Genomic DNA, 25,996 nt, shown 5'->3' on the forward strand with positions numbered 1-25,996 from the left:
ATGATTCCAACAGCCATGCTGCGCTTGTTGGGTCAGGACTCTAAGACTCAGACTGGGAGGAGGAGGTGGTGGGGCCTTGCACGCATGGTTCTGGTACTATAAAGTGCACTGGTGTCACCCTCTGCACAGGGTGCACCCAGGCAGCGACAATGCCTGGACTGGACCTGTCTGCGCCAGTCAGAGCCTGGAAGAGGCTGGGTGGGCCACACCTCTTGGTTGTTATAGATGAGGCCATTAATTTGAATAGGATCACAAGTTTCGTGGGCAAAAGAAATTCTTCCGCTGTGCTGAGTGGTAAGGCATGTCTGCCCTATCCTTTATGCCAACTTCTTTGACCAGTGCGATGGGGGAGATTAATAGTGAGACTGTCACCACTGAAGGTAGACTGGGAGTCACACAGCACGTTTTGCCAGAAGCTCTTAACAAAATGACTCATTGTGTTGGTTCTGGGTTTGGTGCGTATATGGAGGCCCTGTTAATTGGCTCAGCTATTGCTCCCTTGTTGATCAGTCCATCCCCGGGCAAAAAAAAAGGATGTTACTTGTGCTATACTCAAAAGAAGATAACATCTTTAAATGTGACTGACTTCCATGCATGCCCCTCATTTGTGTCAGTTGGCAGGACTAGCAGGGAGGCGTTTAATTTCCTGCAACATTGTTGACTAAGCAGCTGGATAATCGTTTAACGACTTTTGTGGGCACTGGGAAGAGCATTTTTGACTGTTTTTGTTAAGCTCAAGGCCATTGAGTCCTCATTATCTAATTGTGTTGAATCTTTAATTAGTTGAAAGGTGTCTTTCTCCCAATGCATATCAATTGTCACACAACAAGGTCAGCAGGTGGCTGGGATGAAATCACCTCTTGATGGAATTCCCCCTTCTCTTCATGGCGTTGAGGTAGAAAAAATGACACATGGTACTTTTTCACCTACTATACTAACAAGCGATCTTGTAATTGCTTCTGCCTCGGCTTCTGCCATAACGCATCCGATATATTACCAATGCAATATTCACTACAGCTACCATCAGAGGCTACTCCCTATGTTGTTATTCTTAAAGGTGTTCACACTGTACAAGGCGACCAATGTGAAGGCTGGCGTTAATTGAAAAATAAGTCACCCACTGGTTGGCTAGACATGTTGGTCTCACCCACTGTCTTTATGAAAAACATCTAAATGGTTGGAATGGTGATTTAGGTGTGCAAATGGTGCAAGTTGAGTTAAGGCGACTGTATTGTGGTGAACTTTAAAATAGCTTCTTTTGCTGGTGATCTACTGCATCGATTTGAAATGTTCTTCTTTATTTTATAGTAAGCTCGGGGTACTCCCCAGATATTTTTATTTACAGACAAGCAGATTGTCACAGCTTACAGTATACATTCTTGGTTAGTGGGAATTTGTGTGATCTCTATAGTTTTTATAACATTTTGACTTTTAACAGCTTTGCTCCCATCGAATCCTGGAAGAGAATGACTTAACTTGAGAAAAGTACTTTTGAGAATTGTTTTTCCACACAAGATCTCAACAATTAGTCAAGTGGTTGGTCCATTTCCTCTAATCTCTGCCTCTAATGTTAGTTTGGCCTTTGAACTTGAAGTCTCCACTGATCTGTTTTGTTTCATTTCTTGGAATGTGGCACCAAACTGGATAATTCAGATTGAGTTGTGTTTGTCAAGAGGTTTGATCTCATTTGCCTTCAAGAGACATGGGCCCTTCAGACATTTCATATCAACAGTCACCCCACATAAGATACTCCAGCCGTTCCGTCTTGATCTGGTAGGGCTATGCAAGGGTTGTCCATTTTGGTTCCATTTCCAGGCAAAGTATCATGGTCTTATTTGGATTCCCCTAATTTCTATCTTCTCTGTATAGAATGTAGATTTCTATAATTTCCTGTTGGTTACATTTTATTATAATACATTTGACCACCAGAATGCAGATATTATAAAGGTACTTGACCATGACCTGGGAAGACCTGTAGATTTTAAAGGGAAAAAACGGGTCCAGCTTATGGGCTTGCGATTAAGATGCTTGCTTTTGTCATTTATCTTCCAGTGCTTTTGAATCTCAAATGCTAGCAGGGGGATCAGTTTCATTTTTTTTTCATGATTCTTATGGTGATGCACTAAATAGCATTTTATTTAACTATAACCATATTTTTGCTGTGGATGCACGTCCCTTCACTATTCCAGTTGCTCTTATGTTTGCTGGCTGGGGAGCTTTTAGTACCCTTTATTTTATTATTTTTTAGAGGATTTATGCTCTTTTGCATTTAGCTTCTTTGTTATTGCTAACTCTGCCAGTGATCTCAGTTCTCTTTCAGTGTGTTTCCACTTGGGGCAAAGACACATAAAAACTGATGACAGGTCTTTGAAACACGAAGTTGGTAAAATTAAAGGGGTGTTGTTAAAATAGGCTAATGTTAACCACATGCGACTATTGTCGGACCTACTGTCCTATAGGCAAGGAAGACGTTATGGTATGCTTAGATGAACATGCTGATGTTATAAGTTGATCTGTAGAATGAGTAAGACACTTTTGACCACCCCAGTGCCTACTTCTAAGGTCCAGCAGAACCATTGGTTTGATTCTGCTTGCTGTCCAGAACATAGAAATCTCATGACTGAGCATAAAAAGACACCATGAAATTGGGCTAATGTACAAGCCTGCAGAACAGGTTACAAAAAAGCTCTGCAGACTAAGAAGGCCCGTATAAGGGATGATCCTTGGACCTCGTTATGAGCAGCCATTAACAAATGACAATTACACCTTCTGGAAGGTTATTAATTACTTCTCTTTTAAAGATTCTTCTGTGCCTGCTGTGGAAGCTCTGATCTCTCAGCATAGGAGGGTGGACCATTTTAGCAATGCTTATTCTCTTTCTTACTTGAAAATAATATCTGTGAATGATGGGTCCACTCCCCCGGTACTTTTGCATAATGCATATTTTTTGAGGTGTCAGAGGTTAGTTATACTAGCACTTAGGGCAAGACTCCTGGATCGGACAGGATTCCCATGGTTGTATACAACAAATGATACCGACCTTTGGGCTCCTGTTCTTATTAACGTATTAAGGGACGCGGCCAGGGGAGAATTACCCTTGTCTTAGTCCCAGACCATTATTGTACCAATTTTTAAAAAAGGCAATAAAGCTGATCTAGGGTGTTATGACACTCTATCACTTTTTGATTACACATTTAAGGTTGAGGGCAGAATTGTACTGGCTAGACTCAAAAGCTGTGACAAAGAAACTCTATTCCTTTCATAGTCCAGTTGGTTTTCAACAAGGGCTGGGCACTATCAAACAGAGTTTGAATTTGTATATGCCAACTACTAAACATACTATGTCCAAGAAAGGTTCCTTAAGCCTTTCATTTATAGACCTTCGCAGCACGTTCAGCTGTGTCAGTTGCTACTGCAAGTGGTCCAGGATACAGGCATCCTTTTTCTTGATTGACTTGGGAAGCGCCACACAATGTCAGATGATTATCTGAACATCCGCACCAGTGAATAAAATTGATGGTAAGGTCTTTTCTGACCATACTCATGCTGCCCAAAAATCATGACGAAAGGTGAGCTAAGAGTCTCTTTGCTTTAGTTTTAAGCTTTCTATTTCTTTTGATGGACCATAAACCACCACAAGCAGCTTAAGACTTTGTGGATTCATTTGGAAGTACGTAGACTATGATGGACTCTGTTCCTCAAACTGAACTGGCCGGGTGACTGCCAAAATCCTGCACAAAACGAAGACAGTAATGGGCCAAATTGCATTCTGAAAATGTGGTTCTGTTAAATATACACAGACCTCTGCTAACCTTTCCCTCCTGCGTGTCCTCTTCAGTTTCTCCTATTTTCCAATTACATTAAGGCTATTTTATTGTTAATATGTAGCCATTCTGATTGTCTTACGCCTATTTTCAATATTTTATAACTCTGTTTCTGATTAAATTCCTCTAAAACTGGTTAGTTACATTCGGAGCAATTCACTAGTATGCTTCTCATCTACTAAAATGAAAACAAAATTTTAAGCTAATGAAGATTGGTGGGGCCAGCCATCTCAGAGGAACGCTAAGCATGTGTAAGGGAAACAAACTACTATTAGTTTTGCTTAAAATAATCATAAACTGCTTTAGAGTTTTGTTTTTAATGCTCGTGTAGATTGGGTGTTGTATCTGCATATCTGACACATTGGGTTTTTTTTTAAACATAGTCTACAAAAATATCGACCAATTGAAGTTAATAATAGGAAATTTACATGACATTTTTGTAAATAATATTTGGGAAACAGAACCTGTCGGACAACATTTATGCAAATCATATTAAAAAATATAAGCTGTGCATTATGGCAGTGTTGTCCTTTATTTTTGAATGTTTGCTATTCTAAGATTGTGTTCTGACCTTAATGATGAGTACTCATAACTCAGATCTCATTCGTGTTGGTGGATGTTCATGAACGAGATTACATTGTTCCATTTACACACCATAAATAACCCTTATTTCCTGTCCTGCTGTTTATTCCTACAGCTGGGAATTCACATCTCATTATCTCATGAGAAGGAGCCTCTAGGAACGGGTAAGTACTAGTCCTGCCTGTCATATTTCGCTCTTGAATGAAATTAACCAGGTTGGGTTTAATAGCAATGGGGCGGATGCTGACTCTAAGTCCATGCAGACAAGGAAAATGTTGGTTCTGGTTGAGGGATAAGGAAGCAAACGTCTGCAGTGGAGGAGAGAAGAACAATCCTGCTGTGGTCTAGGTGCAATGAGGGTAAATATCGCTTGTGGTGTAGGGAGAGGCCAATGTTGTGATCCAGCATGAAGGAAAGAGGTGTTTTTTTTTTATCCTAATCTCTGGAAATGAGGCAGACATTAAGCGATATTTAAGGGAAAGGAAGGGAAGTGCATAGTGCTAGAAGAAAGGCTGAGGCAGACTTTTGATTCAAGGCGCGGGAGGGAGACTAGGCACGTGTCAAGTCGTGACATAGACCGTGAAAGCTGTGATTCAGAAAGAGTGAGTTGGATCATGTGATTGTGATTTAGAGAGTGTGAGTGCAGGCTATGATTTAATATAGTGGATTTGTAACCAGATATAATTTTTGGAACGACCAGAACAAAGCTGCTGTGAATTAAAGTGAAGCACATTAACATTTCTAATTTTGGATTAGAAAGCGAGACCCTGACTGTGGTTTACCAAAAAGAGATAAACTACCCTTCCATAATGGTTAAATGTTTGGGATAGACATTGGTCCATATTTCATTGCCTTTTTGTTCTTATGGATGTCTTGCTCTGACTAGTGTATTTATATATAGTGTGGAAATCGGATGTCCCTGTAATTTAAATTTGTAGGCGTTGATCGGATAGAGTTACATGTGTAGTATTTTACACTACTATGTGCTTTCATTGGTATTTTTATTTATTTGAACTCAGAATAGGCACATCTTGGCAGAAACAGACAAGCCAGTCTTTCCTGTAGCCTGTATCTTGCTTGTTTTTTAAAGCTATATTACTAGTGTCCCAATTCATTTATGTTTTCTTTGGCCCAAGTGCAGCATTTACAAAGTGTCAAACTTGCTAAATGGCCCTATTGCAGCAAAACATGTCTGCTTCCAAGAGTCAAATTGCAATGCCATCTATTTGGACATTTCTAGGATATTATTTTTAAACATCTCAAGTTTTTGTAGGTGCAGTTTATAAAAAAAGAACACTTCCTTCACCATATCTTCACATAAAACTAAAACAAAAATAAGATTTTCAGTTTGAATGTTAACATATATATATATATAAACATTACAGTTCATAAAAAAGAAGTTTGCATTACTACCTAAAAGCATTAGTATATAAGTGATGGATCTGATCAATAATACATGAATATCACATTCATGCATGTCTTTCCTGTTTTTCCCATACAGCGGGACCGCTGGCTTTGGCCCGACAGCTGCTCACCGCGGACTCCGACCCTTTCTTTGTCCTTAACAGTGATGTGATCTGCGACTTCCCTTTTGAGGACATGCTGCGTTTTCATACACATCACGGCAAAGAGGGCACAATTGTGGTGAGTGTTTGTTAAAGGTCTTGTCTAAACTGTTATTGGTGTTTCTTCAATAGAACTGTAGCCCTATGTAGCCATACTGAGATATTTGCCTTCACTACGATGAGGGTGTGCAGCAGAAATTATGGATTTTAAGCTTCTCTCCACAGGGCCTCCTCGTCGCCAATATGGTATTTCCCTTCTTAAATATAATGCTCTGACACAGCATGTTTTGAGAAACGTATATTTTATTTGCATCCTAACCTATATACGTATTCAAAGGAGAAAAGCTTGGGACCGCTGGATTCTTAGTGTACGTTCCGTATCTAGGTACTACACCAAGATTCCAAGTGAGATGCCACATGAGCCTCTTTCTGTGTGCATAGGGCTGTGTTTCCATGTAAGGAATTTTAGGGTTTCCGTAGCATGTGATCCCAGAATATATACTTGTTGAAAATGGACAAAAAAAGCCTATTGCTGAACCCCATAAATATGCAGTGAGTGATCTTTTTACTAAGGCTAATTGGATCATTTGTAAAGCACGAGCCTCGCCTAACCACCCCATCTGTCACCCATCCCAGTTTCATGACCACTTGAGTTCTGTCTATGCACGAGCCTCTTATCCCAGTATTTGTGAGTGACTTTGCAATCTTTCCCTTCTTCAAAGCAAGGGTCTGCAACTGTACAGTTTAGTTTTATTCCTACTGTTCACAACTCTGCACCACTTCCCATATACTGCACTCACCCAAAACATCTAAGCTTGTCAATGTGTTAAATTTCAATCATTCTTTGTAAGTTCAGTAGATCAAGATCCCTCCAAATGTTATCACTTACTGCTGGCCTGTAAAATGTCAAAGTGGTTGGTGTGCTAATCCGACTCATCTGCAGCGTATCTTGGATTTACCTGCAGAGCTCTAGTTGATGATGGATTTTAACTGGAGTTATCATGCCCTGCTCTGATTCACTATAACTTGTTTAGATTATGATTGCTTTCTCATTATACTCTGGTTTGTTATTCCTCGTTTTGCTGCAGGTGACCAAGGTGGAGGAGCCCTCCAAGTATGGAGTGGTTGTGTACGAACCAGAAACTGGGAGCATTCAAAAGTTTGTTGAGAAGCCCCAGGTGTTCGTATCGAACAAAATCAATGCTGGAATGTACATTTTTAACCCCAAGCTCCTGGATCGGATACAAGTAAGCACACTTGTTCTTGCCTGGAACATCTCTGCACACTGACCACTTTGCTTTCAATTGAATTTCTCCCTTCTACCCAGCATTCCTTCTCAAAATGCATGGGTAAGAAAGTTAAAAAAACAAAATCTTTGTTTTCACAAAACACTTTGTCTTCTATGTGATTAAAACTGTGAAAATCTTTGTATGTATGGGTGTTTTTAAAGTCATGAATGCACCTTGGTCAAAAATCTGCAATATATAACAGAAGTCGTCATCTGAGACGTTGTTTCAAACTGTTAATGATGGACTGAAATTTATTTAGAGATGTGGGCCGAACTGTTTACTTTTTTCCCTCCTCCCCCACTTGCTTTTTTTGTGTTTATCTACAGTTACGACCCACCTCTATAGAGAAGGAGATTTTTCCTGTGATGGCGCAGGCAGGCGAACTTTATGCTATGGAGTTACAGGGTAAGAAAGTGATAAATATTTTGCAGTTCTTTCTTTTCTGGAAATATCAGAGACTCCTAAACAGATCTACATTAAATTAATGATCTAAAGATCCAGCTTCAATGCTGACACAATAACATAGTAGCATGCAAAAACAGGGTGGACTATATTTTGATTAATTTAACCCCTTATCACCACTCTATTGATAGGAAAGAGGTGTTAAGAATGGGGTTGGTAAGTAATGTTGGTCTGTCCTCTCTTGTCCGATGATATGTTATTTATTTTTATCTCTTTGTAGTGGTAATAGCATTCATAGTACAGGGTCTCATGGTGCTTAAGAAGTAATCCTGAACAGGCCATCAAGTAGCGGTTGCTTATTGAGTAAAAAGCCAGTTTTAAGGAGTTTCTTAAAATGAAGTGGTAGGTTGGAGTCAGCCCACTGGGCATTTCAATATATAATTTGGCCCTTTGAATCTGGAAGGCTCTTCATCCTTATTTGACTAGCTTGTATTCCTTTACAAATTCAGGATCGTACATTATTCACAGATTCGAACTGGCAAGTAGGGGAGGGTTTCTTAAATTTCCAAGCAAAGGAGTTTGACATTTTTCCGTGAAATACCTCCTGAAGCAGGCAAGCTGATGTAACTGTAGTCTTTTTTAGGCTGAGTCTAGGCAGTGCGCTGTCTCTCGACATGCTGTATCTACTCTGGGGTCTTACAACTACTCCCACTGTTTTCCATTTGTTCCTTCGTTTGCCTTTATAAATTGCTTTCTTTTGATTGGTGAAATGTTGCTCTTTGTACTGCCTTTGGGTGTGTTTTCACTTTTGTGGCGACTGCCCCTGTTACATGTCAGCTCACTCTTTGATTTATTTATCGTTTGTTCGGCAGTTTCTTTTTTCTTTTTTCTTTTCATTGAACTGTCCCACGCCGTTTATTTCATGCCCGCTGTTACGCTCGTCCTGCATTCTTTTGTTTTTTTGTTGGCAGCATGGGAAGGCTCTCCTCTCGCACTGCTGCTACCCCATCTTGCAATTTGGAGCAAGTAGTGATCTTTACATATATCTACGATCTTATGTACGCCATACTTTGGTTCCAAGTACTGAATCCGTTGCATTGCTATCAATTCAGTCTCTCTGCAATGTTTGTAGACCTATTGTTTTGTGGCATACGGAGTTTCAATATATTACGGTTATATTTACAAAATATATCTGGATTATGGGTTGGCCGCATGTGATCTTTTAATTTCATCAGCACAAACAGCACTAACACCTATTGCACTCTGAAATGCGGAACTCTTTGTTTGTTGTGGTGCTTGGAAAGGGCGGGAAGGGCTTCTGGTGATTGACAGCACCTTCCCTTTATGCACCAGTGCTACAGCCTGCCTGGGACCGCAGATCCAGCTGTTCTTTTTCCCGTCTGTGAATGCCTCCGGTGCCTGTTGTGCATTCGCAGTGATATGCATTTGTTTTTAACCTTTTGATGAACACAACCTCTTTCCTAAAATATTTAAGGACAGAATTTAGACTACGAAACAATCCTTTCTTCAAATATTTTGAGTATTTCCATGCCTTACGGTCATATTTGTGGGGAAAGCATAAAAGTACAAGCACTTCAGGGTAGCGTGGAGGGACGGGGGAGCTTGAATGGTTAGCCTACTGGCGCGGCAATCGGCAGGTACACAGTTAAACAGGTACTTCTCTTTTACTGGAAGCCAGGTCGGCTAGATGTGCTCTAGTTGCTCTGAGTGACAGAGGCTCTTTTATGCAACGCTTGGATCCGTTACATGACTGACGCCCAAACAAGCTTTTTATTGCAGATACTGTAAGGCACCCTAGCCAGCAACAAGCAGCTGCTACAGTAGTGCAAGCTCTTTAAAGTCCACGCATGTCTTGGGGAAGAAGGGAACAATCTTCTTCGTTGGGTTTCACTAGTTAACTACATTGTGATGCCTAACTATTTGTTTACCGGATGATGAGCATGCTTCCGGTTAAAAAAAAAAAAAAACCCTGATGAACGTTGGCAATCAGCGTTTTACCCTAACTGTTGGGAAAAACATAGCATCTGCAGCAGATGGGTACATCGTAATCTGCAGAGTGCATCTTTTCATTCCCCCCCACCTCAAGAACCTACAAATACTTCTCCTTTCTTTTCTTTTTTCTTTTTCGCATTTGTTCTGTAGCACGAATGAAGGTATCAAAGCACTAGTTCCATTACAGAAATTTGCCCAGTTGTGGATAATGTGCTAAATGGCTAAACACTTATAAGGTCCCAAAGGCGTGACCTATTTGCTGTGCTAATTCTGGTTTAAATTGGGAGGCAGTTCAGCTATTTGGTATGCTCTAAACATGGTCAGACTTTTTTAGATTGAACACGAGCCTCCAAAACTGATCTGGATTTGCTAGAGTTGTGTCCTACATATTTGGGAAAGCCCAGATATATTGATTTGCCAGAATCAATAGTAATGGAATGAATGTGTACATTGGCTACAACAATTTTGTGGGAGAAGGGTAGAAATGAAAATATTCTTAAGAGTCTGAGGTGGCAAAATCAAACTTTTGTTACTGTTATTGGAGGTTTTGTAGATCATTGTGCCTCGAATAGTGAAATTGCGTCCAGCAGTTTAGGGATATTGCCCATTGTCGTGAGGCTTAATAATTGTGTGCCATTTCTACTTTCTCTTATAAAAGGGTAAAATTTCAGAATTTGAGGATTTGAGTCTCAAAAATCTCATTGGCATTCTCTTCTGGGACGTTTCCAGAATTAGCAGCATGTTGAAACCAAGATAATTTGATTCATCATGCAGCTTAAAAATAAGTTGTGTATTATTTGCATAAAAATACGTTTTTAGGTCTCTCTGCTCTCGGAGGACCTTTTGCAATCGATTCAACCAAAGCTGAATGCACGCGCGTCCAGATGGACAAAGATGGCTGCTCTCGCCATCCACGAAAGCTAAATGTGCACGGGTACGGACACAAAAATGCACGCGCATGTGGACAGCCCGACGCCACCTTTGTTTGCTTTAATTAGTGTAGGGATGTCACACACGTGCTTGCATTTATTTGTCCCTACGCATGCATGGCGGCGTGCTTTTGCTTTCCCTCCCTCCGGCGTGCTTTCGCTTTCCCTCCCTCCCCCGAGGCCCGCCCGCCCATCCAGCCAGAGCTCTGCAGGCCCATGGTGTGAAACCGAGAGGCCTGCGTTCATCAGGAGACTTCCCGGAGACAGGCCGATGCTTCATAAAAACCCCTTCGCCTGTCAATCACTGAAATCAGCGTTCCGATTACCTCCTATCTCCTTCAACATATTGAAGTTGGTTTGGTAAGAGTCGGAAGCGAAGTAAGGGCAGTCGGATGGCTTAAGCTCTTCAAACTCGAGAGGAGAGATAAGTTTCACGTTAGGGAACGTCCACCTTATTTAGAGGTATTGGCATGTTGAGTAGAATGCATTTTTAAACGATTAGTCAGGTAGGTGTGTTTAAGAATGTTTGAGTAGGAGGGAGGAGCCTAGCGCGCAACCAAGATGGCCGCGTAGGTGCGAGGCTCCCGTGGACCTCCGCGACCTCCTGAATAAATCCTGGAAATATCCTGTCCTTGTTAAGGGGACTGTGTCGGGGAACCCGAGCTGAGGCATTACCCGTTTTTTGGGCTCGAATCGGACCCCGAACACCGGTGGGAACATCGCCTGAAGATTGCGGCCTTCTCCTCGCCGGCCCCCCGGATTGGAGTAGTGGCGTGATCCGGGGACAAGGTGAATAACAGCGGCGAGCGGGGCTGGGCGACTCGCGTACCCCGCACTTTCACTTTCGCTTTTGCGCCCTCCTTGCTCTCTGGCGAGGTCGGGCTGCGGAGCGGGGTGCGGTGGTGTTGCCTTGTCCCGGTGCCCAGCTGACCCGCCTGCGGTGGATCGACCCGCAGCTCTGTGGTCGCCCCCCCTTGACACCCGTGATCTGGTGTGACGGCCCGTTTGGAGATCTTGGCGCGACGGTGGAAGGGCCAGCATGGCCACCAAACAAGATGGCGACCGGGCGAAGGTGAAGACGACCCGCCGTGGTACGGCGCACCAGGCCAATAGTATGGACCGCTACACGCTCCAAAGGGGTTCTCCGGAGACAACGCGGTCGTCCCCGGTGGGCCCGACGGAGGCACCCGCCCATCCAGTGGATCTAACCCTCCGGGACGTCATGGGCGCCATCGCTGAACTGAAGGCCTCAGTGGACCAGCGTTTTGACACCTTGTCGCAGAAAATTGACTCGGTCCTGGTGGATGTGGGACTTGTGAGGGCGGACTTGTCAAAAACGAATGACCGAGTCGACTCCCTGACCCACACCACAACGAGCCTCACGACTGACGTGGTGGCCCTCCAGAAGGAGGTGCGCCGGCTTGGCCAGGCGAGCGCCCTGATGGACCGGCGACTGGAGGATTCTGAGGGTCGCGCCCGGAGGAATAATATCCGCATTATTGGTGTGCCGGAGGGACGTGAGGCGGAGGCGGCGGACCTCTTCGTGGAAGACTTGATCCTGACCCACCTCCAGCCCCGGGGGCTGAGTAAGTTTTTTGCGGTGGAACGTGCCCACCGCGTCCCCGGGGGCCGCCCTAAGACCGGTGCCCCGCCACGGCCCCTTATTGCCCGAATCTTTAATTTTCGGGACCGAGATGCCATCCTCCAGACCTCCAGGCAACAGGGACCGGTCAGGTTGGACAACATGGACGTCAACTTCTACCCAGACTTTACTCCGGCGGTCCAGAAGCAGCGGCAGAGCTTTATTGGCGTCAAACGTCGTTTAAGGGACCTAAATCTTAAGTACTCAATGCTCTTCCCGGCTAAGCTGCGGGTGGAGGTGGATGGTCGCACGCACTTCTTCGACCGGCCCGAGGCGGCTGGGGACTGGTTGGACGCCTTGCCTGGGGATCGGGGCCGGGGGGGTGGGGGGAGCGCGGCTGGCGAGGAGGGCCCGCTGGATCAGAATTGAGGGATGATTGTATTGCCTTGCTCGGGACATTGTTCCTTCACCACATACTGCTTCTGTAGGTTCCCCTCCCATGGAGGTCGTGTGGGGCCTGCTGGGGGCTTCCCTCCTCCTCTGGGGGACTAGTTAGTATTTAGCTATGGGGCGACAGGCACACTGCACTTTGGGGGGGCTGTCTGGGCTCATGCAGGGGTGCAGGGAGGGGGGAGTTTTGTTGGGACCGGGGGGTGGGGGGGGTGTGTTGTTTGTTTGTACCGCAAGGCAATCCTGCAGCTGTTTTGTTGTCTTTAGACTGCTCGGTGGGGGACGACCGATTGTTTCGACGTATGATGGGGGGTAGGGACTTGACGGTGTTGTCATGGAATGTTAACGGTCTGGGGGATAGGATTAAGCGTGGTGTGGTCCTGCAGTATATAAAACGTATTTCACCAGATGTTGTCTTTCTGCAAGAGACGCACCTTATAGGTAACACCTTTCATGCAATGAATCGGAGGGGATATCGTTTGGCGGCCCACTCTGGCTTCACCTCGGGCTCGCGGGGGGTGGGTATTATGATTAGGAACTCGCTCCCGCTGGAGATTGATGAGGTGCACCACGATGAGAGGGGACGTTACACTGCTCTGGCGGGACGTATGGAGGGTAGAGTGTTCAGTTTTGTGTCGGTGTACGTCCCGCCTGGGCTACAGGCCACTACATTTGCGGACCTGGGGCGCCTCCTTCTGGAACTTCCGAGTGGCCTCTTGGTGGTGGGAGGGGACTTTAATGCGGTTGTATCTGGATCTATGGATCGCCATCCCCCTAGGGACCTCCCTCGGGCACAGGCGTGGCTGCCAGGCCTGTTAGACACACTGGGCCTGGTGGATTGTTGGCGCCTAAAGCATCCCGTATTGCAGCAATACACCTTCCACTCGGGGGCCCATGGCAGTCTCTCGCGGCTTGATTACATCCTTGTCCCAGCGGCCCATGCGGGGAGGGTGGGGGAGGTGCGCCATCTGGCACGGGGTATTTCAGACCACTCCCCATTGTTGTTGCATTTCGATGTCATCCCGAGGGGGGATGGCAGGGTGGCCCCGATTAACGCCTGGTATCTGCGCGACCCCTCCATTCGTGCAGACTTGATCACATCCTTGCAGCGCTATTTTGAGGAGAATGAGGGGTCGGTCCCATCTGCCCTCTCCCTATGGGAGGCTTTCAAAGTGGTTCTTAGAGGGGAGGCCCTCTCCTTTATTGCCAATGCCCGGCGGCGCGAGCGGGAGGAGGTGACCCGGGTGGAGGCCGAGATTGCGGAATTGGAGGGTGACCTGGAGAACGGGGTAACAGACGCCAAGTTACATGTTCTGCAGTTAAAGCAGGCGGCCTACCGGGCCCTCGTCACGGAGGCGGCCAGGGGCCTTGGTAGAGAGCAGCAGGGGCGCTTGTACGATGTGGGTGATAAGGCCGGTAAATTGATTGCGTGGTTGGATAAGAGAGAGAGAGCGAGCCGAGTGGTGCCTTTGATTGAGAGTGTGGATGGTGCGTGTGCCACGGAGCCGGAAGCCATTGTCTCCTGTTTCGCGGATTATTTCCGCGGAGTCTACTCCCCTGTTTCTTCCTGTTCGGAAGCGGACTCCGTTGCCCTGCTTCAGGATATTGCACTCCCCTCCCTTACGGCGGAAGACAGAGACTCGCTGGACGTCCCCCCCACCTCGGACGAAATTGCCTCAGCTATTCGCTCGATTTCATCTGGCAAGGCCATGGGCCCCAATGGCATTCCCATTGAGCTATATAAGCTACGCCCGGATGTGCTGGCGCCCCACCTGCGTGCGATGTTTCTCGCGGCTCACTCGCAGGGCTCCCTCCCGCCGGACCAGCGTTTGGCTACAATTGTGGTGATCCATAAGGAGGGAAAGCCCCGTGAACGGGTCACATCCTATCGGCCGATTTCGCTTTTGAACGCGGAGCCCAAAATCCTCGCCAAGGTGTTGGCTAACCGGTTGGTTGGCGTGGTGGGCGATTTGGTCCACCAAGACCAATCGGGCTTTATCCCGCACCGCAACACGGCGCTTAATCTACGGCGCTTGCACGGCGTGCTTGCGCGTGTTCCATTTGTGCGGGAGCCAGCCATCTTGGCGTCCTTGGACGCCACCATGGCGTTTGATACGCTCGAATGGCCATATCTCTGGGCGATGCTCGCGAAGTTTGGGTTCGGCCCGGGTTTCATCAGCTGGGTCAAATTACTATATTCGGGCCCAATGGCGCAGGTGGTGGTGAACGGGCGTGTGTCGACCCCGTTCGCGCTGGGACGGGGCACGCGACAGGGTTGTCCCCTGTCGCCTCTTCTGTTTGCCCTGGCCCTGGAGCCCCTGGCGGAGTGGCTGCGGTGGCACCCTTCCATCCGGGGTCTCCGCTGGACCCCCGAGCACGAGGACCGTGTGTCCCTCTACGCGGACGATATCCTTTTGTATCTCGCCTCCCCGCGCAAGTCCCTGATCGTCCTAGTTGATGTGCTGCGCTCCTTCGGTCGCAACTCAGGCCTAGTCATTAACTGGGCGAAATCCTGTGTCTACGTACTCTCCGGGGAGGCTCCGGTCCTGCCGCGGGACTGCCCGATCCAGATTGCCTCCCAGGGTTTCCGGTACTTGGGTATATATATCACTCTTGACCCGGAGGCCCGCTATGAGCGGAATCTCCTGCCCCCTCTCCAGCGTTTGAGGGAGGATGTGGTGCGCTGGCGGCGTCTCCCGCTCTCGCCGCTCGGTCGAGCGGCCTTGTTTAAAATGATGTCCTTGCCGCGCTTCCTCTATGCCCTCCAGAACACTATGGACATGGTCCCGGCAAGCTACTTTCGTGAGGTGGAGGGCCTTCAGCGGCGCCTGTTCTGGGACGGGAGGCCGCGTATTGCTCTGGCTAAACTGACGCTCCCGTGGTACGATGGAGGGGTCGCCCTCCCGGACATTAAACGGTATTACTGGGCCTCCCAGCTAGCTGCAATTAATCATGGCCTTTACGGGCCCGCCCTGAACCCGGCATTCGAGATGGACAAGATGCTCCTTCCCGGTGGCGATTACAATCGAGCACTGTACTCTGGCGCGCCCGACTCCCGTCTGACGGGACCGACGCGTGTCATGGTGCGGGTTTGGCACGCGGCAAATGCAGCTATGGGGTGGAAGGACCGTTTGACCCGGGCGTCTCCACTGTATGCCTCCGAGAGGCTGGGCTCCCTGTGGACATCAAAGGGCTTCGAGAAGTGGGACACGATCGGAATCAGCACAGTGGGGGATCTCTGGACGAGGGGGGGATTCAAAACTTTTGAGACGCTGCAGGCGGAGTTCCAGCTGCAGGGCAGTGAGTACTTTCGGTACCTACAAGTCCGCCATGCGCTGGGCTCCGTCTTCCCGGATGTTGCATCCATTCCGGAGTCTTCCCCCCTGGAGGACAGAGTGCTAGATGGCCATGTCCCGGACAGCACGATCTCCCTCATATATAAGAAGCTGATTAATGATAGATCGTGCCTGTTGACTAGTCTGCGCGAAGCTTGGGTGGCCGACGGGCTGGAGCTGGACGACGAGGATTGGATGTCCGCGGTGGCCTCTCCAAAAGAGGTGGCCATCCCGGCTCGCCTTCGTTTCGTCCAGCTCAAGATCCTTCACCGGGTCTACGTGACGGGGCCACGGCTTCTACGTATGGGTTATGCCGTGGACGGACTGTGTAAGCGTGGCTGTGGTGCGTTGGCGACTTTTATGCATATACTGTGGGAGTGCCCGAAGGTGGAGCGATTCTGGCGTGGTGTGCATGAGGTCCTGCGTGTGGTCACGTGTGTAGCGCTGCTGCCTGAAGCGAGGAGGTGCTTGTTGAATGTATGGGAACCGAATGACTATTCGGCTCCGCAGACGCGGTGGGTGACTCTGGGATACATGATAGCGAAACGTGATATTGCTCAATTGTGGGGATCCCAGAGGCCCCCTGCGGTGTCGGCCTGGAAAGAGCACATGGATTGGTGTATGTTCCGTGAAAAGGTGGTGTATGTGGCGAGGGGTAAGCCTGGGGCGTGGGTGAAACTCTGGGGCCCCTGGAACGCCTACCGTGGGGGCATTTGTGAGCCGCCACAGCTGCCGGCTGCCTCGCCTGCTCCGTCTCCCTAGCTGGACCCCCTTGCTCGGCCGCGGGCACGCGGCCCCCCAGTCCCTGATCTCCTCCCATCCCCCTCTTCAGATCTTTCCTGCCACTCTGGATCCCCCACTATGGAGCAAGTGTTGTCACCTTGAATCTTGGGTTGCCTTGCGGTTGTGGTTTTTGTTGTTGTTGTTAGTCTTTAAAATGAAACCGTATTCTGTGGCAGGACGCCGTGAGGCCTGCACCGTTGATTACTCCTGTGTTTCTATTGTGCACCGCTGAGAGACTTTTACTGTCTGTGTGTACTATATTTGTGATGCTCTAGCGGCCGGCCGTGCGGTTGTAGGCCCATAACTGTAACCTTTTTATGGATGTAATAAACGGTTTCAAAAAAAAAAAAAAAAAAAAAAAAAAAAAGAATGTTTGAGTACATGCCATTTAAAAAAAAAAAAAACTGTTTTTATTTTGTAGCCGAGACTTTTGTGTTATCATAGCATTGCTTGTCACTCGTTTTAAAGTGTTTCTATCTGGATCGCAATGCCGGTACTAGGTGGTTTTACTTATTTTTCTTGCGGTCGCGCTCCTAGTATTGTCTTTATATTGGTAGTAGGCAGTATTGTTGCCTTTTACATTGATGGTCTTTTGGCGCCATTGGCTTTGCATCAAAAGTCCGTCGTTGTCCATGTCATAGGAAATTAAGAGTTATTGTCTTTTTATTGTGGGTCACCCAGTGTATCTGCCTTTCTATTGTAGGTGTGTCAGTGTGGCATTGTCTTTATCTTGCTGGTCAGGCGTTTGTAATGTTTACTTACTGTAGGTCTGTCAGCGGCAGTGGCTTTGGTGAGTCAGTGGTTTTAGCTTTATATTGTAGGCCAGGCAGTAGGCTTGTATTTCTATATAATGTAGTGGCATTGTCTTTGTACTGTAGTAAAGTTAGTGAACTTTTGAATTGTAGTTTATAGTATGGGTCAGTCACATGTATTCATTCTATATTGTAGATCATGTCAGTAGTACTCCATTCTAAATGGAAGGTCAGGCACTGATAACAAGATACGGATTGGCATTGCCAGATATGTGCGCATGATTGAAAACAAATGCTGCAAAATATACGTCTCGTGATTGCTCTACGACCGTAGATGGACGCGCAGCCCACACTACCTATTTACGTATGCACGAGTGAATGCAAAAGATTGATTCATCCAAGAACATGTTGTGACTTATCAGAAAAGGCTGCATACATTTCCACTGTCGATCACTGCTCATGGTTTAGCCTTATGATTGTTAATCATGTTTTGCATTAAAACTCACCATAAAATGCCCCAGTGCGAGCGAAAATGTCAGTCATTACGTTACCAGGTCTTTCTCTTAAACATGCACAGTTGATTTCATTTCTATTGCGGACATTATTGCATTCTTGCTTTTTGTGTGCACTTCTTTAAATTTTGGAACTGGCGCTATTGTAACTTTGCATCTTGGCTGGTTTATGATCGTGTCCACCCTCTGGTAACATGTTTGTTTGCTTCGCCACGTCTGCTAATGTATATACATATTTCATCTTAAAAAGCAGAGGATGGCTTCATGGGACTAGTGAAGAAAACTAAAAAACGGATGTATACACGAATTATTAAAGCTGCTGTATGTAGGTATTTGTACTAATCAGGGTTAACGTTAACCCGGCTTGTGTGATGCACAGTGGGAGAGCTCGGTCCGTTGCAGGGGTGTGCAATTGGCGTGGCTTCCACTTTGGAAACGACGGAGTATGAGGCCGCTCTGAATAAGGCTTTTGATGGGGAAGCTGGGTCTTCCACGCTGAGCATTTGCATACCAATACCTCCTGCGCTATGCCCGGGTTCTGTGTGAAAGCCCCTGTCGAGTTTTCAGAAACTGCTGTCTAGAAAAAGACACGATGAATACAAAACTTTCTACTGTTGGAACACAAGAGCAGAACGATTTAAATAGGAGGAAAAAAATAGCCTCAGCCTGAAAGTGGAATCTGTAATACTGCAAGGACTTGCGCTCCAGTGTGCTTTGCGCCTCATGGAATAACATCCCCGTATCCACCAGGACCGCCCCGAATACTGCTCATCTCTTTAAAGAACACGACATTAATTCACTGTCCGCAACTCTGCTTCCTTTCTTTTTATTTGTGAGTTAACTCTTGTATTTCACCATGTACATCACTCTCCTACTTTTTGGCTTAGTTTGCGCTATAGAAATACCATATACATAAAGTCTGGGAAGGAAAAGAAGATTTGATTGTAGTTATTAGCAAAGGTATGATACATGGCGCAGAGATATTTGTAGTGAATGGTCTGTGTCTTTTAGTGTTTGCAAACTCTTGGCTAAAACAGTGTTCGCATCTGGGTTTACTGAATCTGTAAGCATTGGTCAACACTGAAGTAAGGGCTTCCACCAATGGAAATATCTCTTTAAGAAAATATACAGATGAAGATACAAAGGTTTGGGAAAACCAGCGCAAAGCCACCCTGGCACAAGAATCACAATTCCAAAATTGTAGCAGTAAAGTGTCTAAAGAGCGCAGACCTTTCTAAACCAGCATTGAAAATGCAATAGGTCTCGCCTTTGATTAAGTTAAAGCCATTTGCTTTGCTAATGGTATTATATAGCAAAGCAAACGGCTTTGACTTAATAAAGGCGAGACCTAGCGATACAAAGATGAAAATGCCAATAAAATGTTTTATTTTTTAAAAGGCTAGACTTATTGCATTTTTAATGCTTGTTTTTTATTTCGAGTAATTTTTATTTTATATAGAAATTCATTGGAACACAGTACAATGACAATAGTACATATTATAAGTTATCCACATGAGAAAAAAATATCATCAGAACATGTATTGGGTAAAGATTAAAATATTGCAATCTAAAATGTATATATGAACTAGTGCAAAGTAAAGAGGAGGGTAAGAGAGACGTAAAGGAGAAAGAAAGGAGAGGAGAGAGGAAAAGAGCAAACAATCGAGTACTATTAAAACTCCGCTTTTTGTACACTCAGAGAGGGTTGTTTTTTTGCAAATAAATATCCATTTTGGACCATAGAAGGCGAGAGGATTTGTTGTTAAAAGTATCATTATGTAATATTTTATCTGCACTTCTGTTAAAACAGACATACGCCCACCATGTATGATATGAGATGTTAGTATAATTCTCCCAATTGGAAAGTATGGTTTTAATACCTATAGCTAACAGAATGTCAATAAGAAAGCAGTCCCATGTAGTTAAAGATTTAACTAAATGTGTACCGCAACAAGTATGTATGCCCAAAGAGACTTAAATATGAGTTAAAGACAGGTTGATATTAAAAATATTAGATACTGTGGTTTCGATGCCTTTAAAAAAAATTGTTTTTTAAAAAAAAGGTCGGATCTACGGGCAGTAAAACAGTAAATGTTCTAGGTCACCCAGAGATTGATTGCAATGCCAACAAGCATTTGAGGGCAAAAATCCCTGTTTGTGTGAATGTCCAGGAGTCCAGTATGATCTATTGGCAGTCCAAAATGTACACTGATGTAAGAGGGGGAATTGTATACCGCAGTAAAGAGCTCCGCATATTGTCCCAACTAGTAAGAGAAATGGATTCAATATAAAAATCTGAGCATACATTTTCCCATGCTTGTTGAATCTATTCGGTCTCCAGTTCGGAAATCTTCTATCAGGTTTTATAAATTAATGACGCCATATGTGTCTTGGACACAAGTTTCTGGAGAAAGAGTAAACAATCAGCCTTATGTGGCCTTTTGAAGCCTCTTAATTCTACATTTAGTGTTAAGAAGTTGTACAAATCCAAACGTTGAAGAGTAGGCCCCTCTGATAACATTGCAAATAATATGGGATTGTCGGGTTGAATAATATCTAACATAGACAATTCCCACAGAAGACCAATGTTTCAGGAAACATAAGGCAGGATCTAATTTAATATATTTTTTAAACTACAAGGAGACCAGCTCTAAATCTTTAATAGCTGAGATTGAATCCTTAATGATTTGAAAGGAATGAAGTACTTTAATTTATTTAATTGACAAAGTATTAATAAGTGAAAGAGTGTGAACCATCTCCGAATAAATGTCAACCCCAGCTGGGCGATTGACTGCTGTTGGAGAATGCCACCAGATGGATTGTCTGGCCAAAAAGGTTATTTGATTGTTTTTGAAGTTAGGATAATTTAAGCCATGGAGTGATAGTCTCACTCTTTTATCTTTACTTCTAAAATATGATAATATGGCATGAATTTAGTTACGAAAAAAAGTGGAAAGACCATTTCGAGACATACTTTTAAAATGAATGTCTTGGATTGTAACATTAATCTGAATGGAGTGTAGGAACAGTTCAATTGAAAGTAGTAAAAAGAGAAGGGACAAAGGACAAACTTGTCTGGTATCTTATGACAGACTGAACTTATCTGATAGCTTGCAATTCAGTTTTATTTGTACAAAAGGTTTCTTCTGATAAACCGCCACTGACATACATATGAAGCGAGTGCCCAAATTACAATTTTTTAGTATAGTTTTTAAAAAGGTCCAAGAAATTTATCAAAGGATTAGCCATAGTGGGAAAAGGGATCAGTTTAGCTTTTTCAGTTACGTAACTGAAGGTTCTATTATCAGCCACTAAACAACCCCTGACCAACCAGTTTGAGAGGGGTGGATAAGAAATGGAAGCACCTTTTCTAATCTGAGCCAAAAGCTCAGTATATATTTTATAATCGGAATTAAGTAAAGAATTAGGATAGAAATTCTTAATTTCTAATTGATCTTTACCTTTCTTTGGTATTACCACTATATGGGCCTCAGAATGCGCTAAAGTATCATATGAACATCTGGCTTGTTTTGAAATCAGAGTAAATACTCAATTCATTTTAATTGCTGAAGAGCATGCACAATCAGTGATCCAGGTATGTTGCGTACTACAAGCTTCTGTCAAACCAGCTCAGGTCTCCTGAAGAAGTGTAATTATACTCTTCATCTTTCAACAGTAATCTAAAACCTTCTTTTATTTAATTTAGTGATTAAGACCTTTAGTCTTAAGAGAAATGATTTTTAGCAATGCTTGAGTCATTTTAACAATCTTATTGAAGAACATGGATGATGCAGGAGAGTTGACGGTGACCTTGTCGCTGCAGCTGTGAGGACAAGGCGATGCTGTGGAAGACCAGGAGCCGTTCACGAGCTGTCCCACATTGGTAGTCAAGAACCAGGGGGTCAGTGTCCAGCGGGAGCCCCAACAAGCCTTGGCAGCAGTAACAGACATGGAAAACGAAGAAGGTGCAGTGTTGGGACCAGCAAGGTCCAAGGGACTTGCCAAATGCAGGAGAGTCAGAGCAGGCCCCGCATAAGCAGAGGGGCCCACTGGAGCCATAAAAGGCCCTCAAGAGGACCCACAGGCCAAAGGCACAGAAGTTGCAAGAGGACCTCGAGGAGCTCACCAAGGATGCAGGCCCATGGTGCATATGATGCAGTAAGGACAAAGATCTTGGTAGTAGGAGAGGCTGGAGCTTCTTGGAGCCTGCAGATGTCTGGAGAAGAGAGTCAACAAGCCTTGGCAACAGCAAGTCGATGCGGTGCACAGGGGTTCTATTCCACCTGTGTTGCTGGGCCTTTCGAAGTCCGTAGGATGTCAAGGGCAGCAGACCGGTCCACTTAGTTGTGGTGCCTACAGATTTAGGGGAGTGACTCTTTCACTCCAAAGGAGATTCCTTTGGGTGTCTTTGATGCCCACATGCCTGGACAAGAACCTAGATGAAGCACAGGCCCAGACAACACAGAAGACTGGCAGGACAACAAGTCCAGGGCAGCGAAGTCCAATGAAGTCCAAAGTGCAGAGACGGTAGAAGTAGAAGTGGTTTCGGATCTGAATCTTGTCCCACAACGAATCTGAAGAGCCACCCACAGGTAAGCCCTTAAATACCCAAAGGAAAGGGTTGGGACGATTCAGGGGTCCTTCCCAGAGGAGGGGCTGGACAGAGGGGAGGATACTTCCATGTCCTTTTCCAGTTTCACACCAGAGCTGGAACCAGCAGCTCCCTGAACTGGTTTCAACTGGAGTATGCAAGGAGGGCACCAAATGCGCCCTTCAAAGCAGTCTGGTGGCCCATCCCAGCCCAATATACTAAGTCCTGTCTGGAAGGTGTTCACACCTCCCTGTGACAGGAAACCTATTGCTCTACCTTTCCCTGCTTGAGCCTGGCTCAGTAGCAGGAGGTCACAATCGTGTATGTGGTCAGCAGCAGCACTAGCTTGCTGTTAGACCCTGAATGGCTGGTACCTGGAATACAGGGGGTCTCCCTAGGGGAGTCCCCTCCCCCAGTACATGGGATCCTGCATCCAACACTTGATTGCTGTTGGGGTAGGATTCTAACATGTTTGATACCATGCCCGGTTCCGCTCCAGCCAATAAATAGTTAGACATCTCGTAATAGCCAATATATAGTGATACATCTCGTTTTGATGTCCCTATATGTATAAAATGGCTGACCGCACTTACAAAGCCTGGAGAATCGATTCCTGCATTTGTAGGGGGGTGCTCTGCTCATGCAGGTGACTCTCACACTAATAACCTAGCACCCTGCCTTCAGGATTGAAAGACCTACCCTGGGGTGACTTTCAGGTTTTAATTGTGGTGAACTCGGATTTAAGGAAACTTGTATCTGTGGTGAGTGGTGCTTGCACTAGCTCACACAGGCTGCAATGGCAGGCCTGTAGTCAGTTTGACTGGTCTCTCATGGGTGGCATAATACATGCTGCAACCCATGGGAGACCCCTGGTGTACCTGTGCCCTGGGTACCTTAGTACCATATACTAGGGTACACCAGTAGCCAATTAAGAAGGTACCAAAGTACTTAACATAGTCTAATTTAGGGGTCGAGCACAGTGACTTAGGTTCTGACTAGCAGGATCCCAGTCCAACTAGTTAGAAAACAGAATGACACTGCAAAAAATGGGAGTAACTATGAAAGCAGATCCTACTTTCCTACATAATACATCTGGAAATAGAAAAGGTTAAAAACATTACTACCCCATATCAGTAGCTGATAGGTAAAAAAGGTAAAAACTCAATTCATATGAGTTGAACAGATGGTATAAATATGATTGAACACAAATGCCTTATAAGCTTATAAAAGGTAGACCGTCTGCCTAAAAGATTATCTTATAGATTTGCCTCTAGAAAATTATAATTGACAAGACTTATTGAAGAGGATATAATCCAGTATATAGAAAAGCGATCATATACCAACTCATCTATTTCAGTGAACAGAGTTAAATTCATAACGGAAGATATTACCCAGTATGTGTTCAGATGAATGCTCACAGCACAACCTGAATCAAGGCAACAAGCAACATTCATACAAGGAGGATAATTGTCCAGTGCATGATGAGAATAACATCCTACAATCATATCTGGACCAAGATAACTAACCAAATACCTGAAATAAAATTAGTAGTAGATATAAATAAAGATTACCGTGTACTGATTTGTCTGAACCATGAGAGCAAATAAGAACTACATGAGAAATTATTTCATCCATTGTGTGGATCGAGTCGAAAAATTGTGTGCCAGAACTGCAAACCTGAAACATGACGGGAGAAATTAGTGCTGCATTTGAGAATCGAATAACTTTTACAAAGGTCTCTAACTCTCTAGGTTCATCGAAAATCTGTGAATTTCCTTTGTAAACGAGATTTTTCTTTGCTGGACCTATAAAAGAAAAGGTGATGTTCGAGGATCTAAGCTCCGTACATTGCGCAAGGAACTTTTTTCTTCAATCCACTGTAGGCTTGGCATACTCCTGTGAAATGCCCTCATTATGACCTATCCAGTCAATGGTCTTAATACTTTTTCATGCAATCCAGAATCATTTCCACATGTTGATACAACAATGGTCGGCATATAAGAGCCCTTGGGTGATTAGCTGCAGCACAGTTCGCACGTGTTAGAACTCTGAGCTCTTTCTAACTCAAAGCTGCAGTCGAATGATCACTCCAGAACTCGTGGAGCCCATGACTCAAAGGCCACACAGGACTTTTCACATTTTTCCATATTCTCTGGCAGACCAAAACTTCTCAAGTTGCCTCTCCTATTTCTGTGTTCTAGGGCATTTCTCTTTCTAGTGACACCACTTTTCGTGACAGTAAGTCTGAGCTTTTCAAGAGGGAATTCTGAGTGTCCTCAACATTGCTAATACTGGATTCAGCCTCTTCCATTCGATTGACTAAAATTAGAATATCCTGCCCTAGGCTCCCCATTTCGATCTGTAGACTTTCTGTATTGACTTTGGTAAATTGTGTCCGCTCATATAGTGAATTGAGCTTCAGTAGTATAGTTTCAGTGTTATTAGAGCAATCTTGTTTCCCTTTTTTCCGGTTATGGAAGATCTTGTTTGGTACGTTTTAGGCTTGGTTTCTGTTCTCTTTGGTCTTTAGGCCTGTTCCCTTTGGTTTTTGGCCTTTATGTTCCCCTCTGAGCTCCTGCTCTTTCGTGTCTGCCTTTTGATGATCAACTGGTATCCGAGAGTAGGTTAGAGTTATTTTTGCAGACTGCTAACCCTATGAGTGCGCCTGTGTTTTAATATTAAGCATAATCATTACATGAGCATAGTAAGGAAGAATGCAAGAAATAGCAGAGAAAACTAAGAAATACCTGCCTAGTATGGATGTGTGGCAACATGTTATAGCTCAGTGCTAATGTGTTCTGCTGTCATACATCCTCAAAGTTAAAAAGCGCTATTGTGTAGAATGGTTTTCTTTCTATATAAAACAGAGTATTTCTAGCGGATACCAAGAGGTTATGATTTTAAAACCCCCACAATGCGCGCATGAGTAGGCCTGGTTACTATATTCTAAAGGGAAATAGAGAGAAGGCTACCCTTCATCACATCATCTCTTATTGAAAGAGTTGGTTGTGGTGTTGGCTTATTGAATACTAATCCGCTGTGAGGAAGTGTTTATTTAGGCTCTGCCAATCCCCGCATAAGCCACTCATTTGCACCGTAAAAAAAAAACAATTTGTCTGTTACATTGTATTTCTTAACTAATGGGTGTTATTTTAAATATTGAGGGTAAAAAACACTTGCCGCTTGCTTGGGGAGATACGCCTCACCAAGTTCAGGCGCCTTCTTGGTTGCACTGGGGAGTCCCTCACCAGCATTCATCGCCTCTGTCCAGAAAATATTAGAAATAAGCAGTAAAGTCTGTATTTTCACCCCAACTGCTCCCTCATAAAAATCAGCTTTTATGTGGAATGGTTGTAACATGTATATGAGAAGGCAGAGATAAAGGTT

The 25,996-nt window shown here is 44.9% G+C and overlaps 1 protein-coding gene across 1 annotated transcript in view; it reads left to right on the forward strand.

The window, feature by feature from the left end:
• The window catches only part of GMPPB (GDP-mannose pyrophosphorylase B), a 249,043-nt gene that overhangs the window by 48,966 nt on the left and 174,081 nt on the right, over window positions 1–25,996 (forward strand). The window contains exons 4-7 of the mRNA XM_085625038.1: window positions 4,522–4,570; window positions 5,908–6,050; window positions 7,060–7,218; window positions 7,587–7,665. Coding sequence (XP_085481164.1) covers window positions 4,522–4,570; window positions 5,908–6,050; window positions 7,060–7,218; window positions 7,587–7,665 — 430 coding nt within the window. The remainder of the gene's footprint in view (window positions 1–4,521; window positions 4,571–5,907; window positions 6,051–7,059; window positions 7,219–7,586; window positions 7,666–25,996) is intronic.

This window comes from Triturus cristatus, chromosome 9 (genome assembly GCF_964204655.1).
Source record: "Triturus cristatus chromosome 9, aTriCri1.1, whole genome shotgun sequence".
NCBI lineage: Eukaryota > Metazoa > Chordata > Amphibia > Caudata > Salamandridae > Triturus > Triturus cristatus.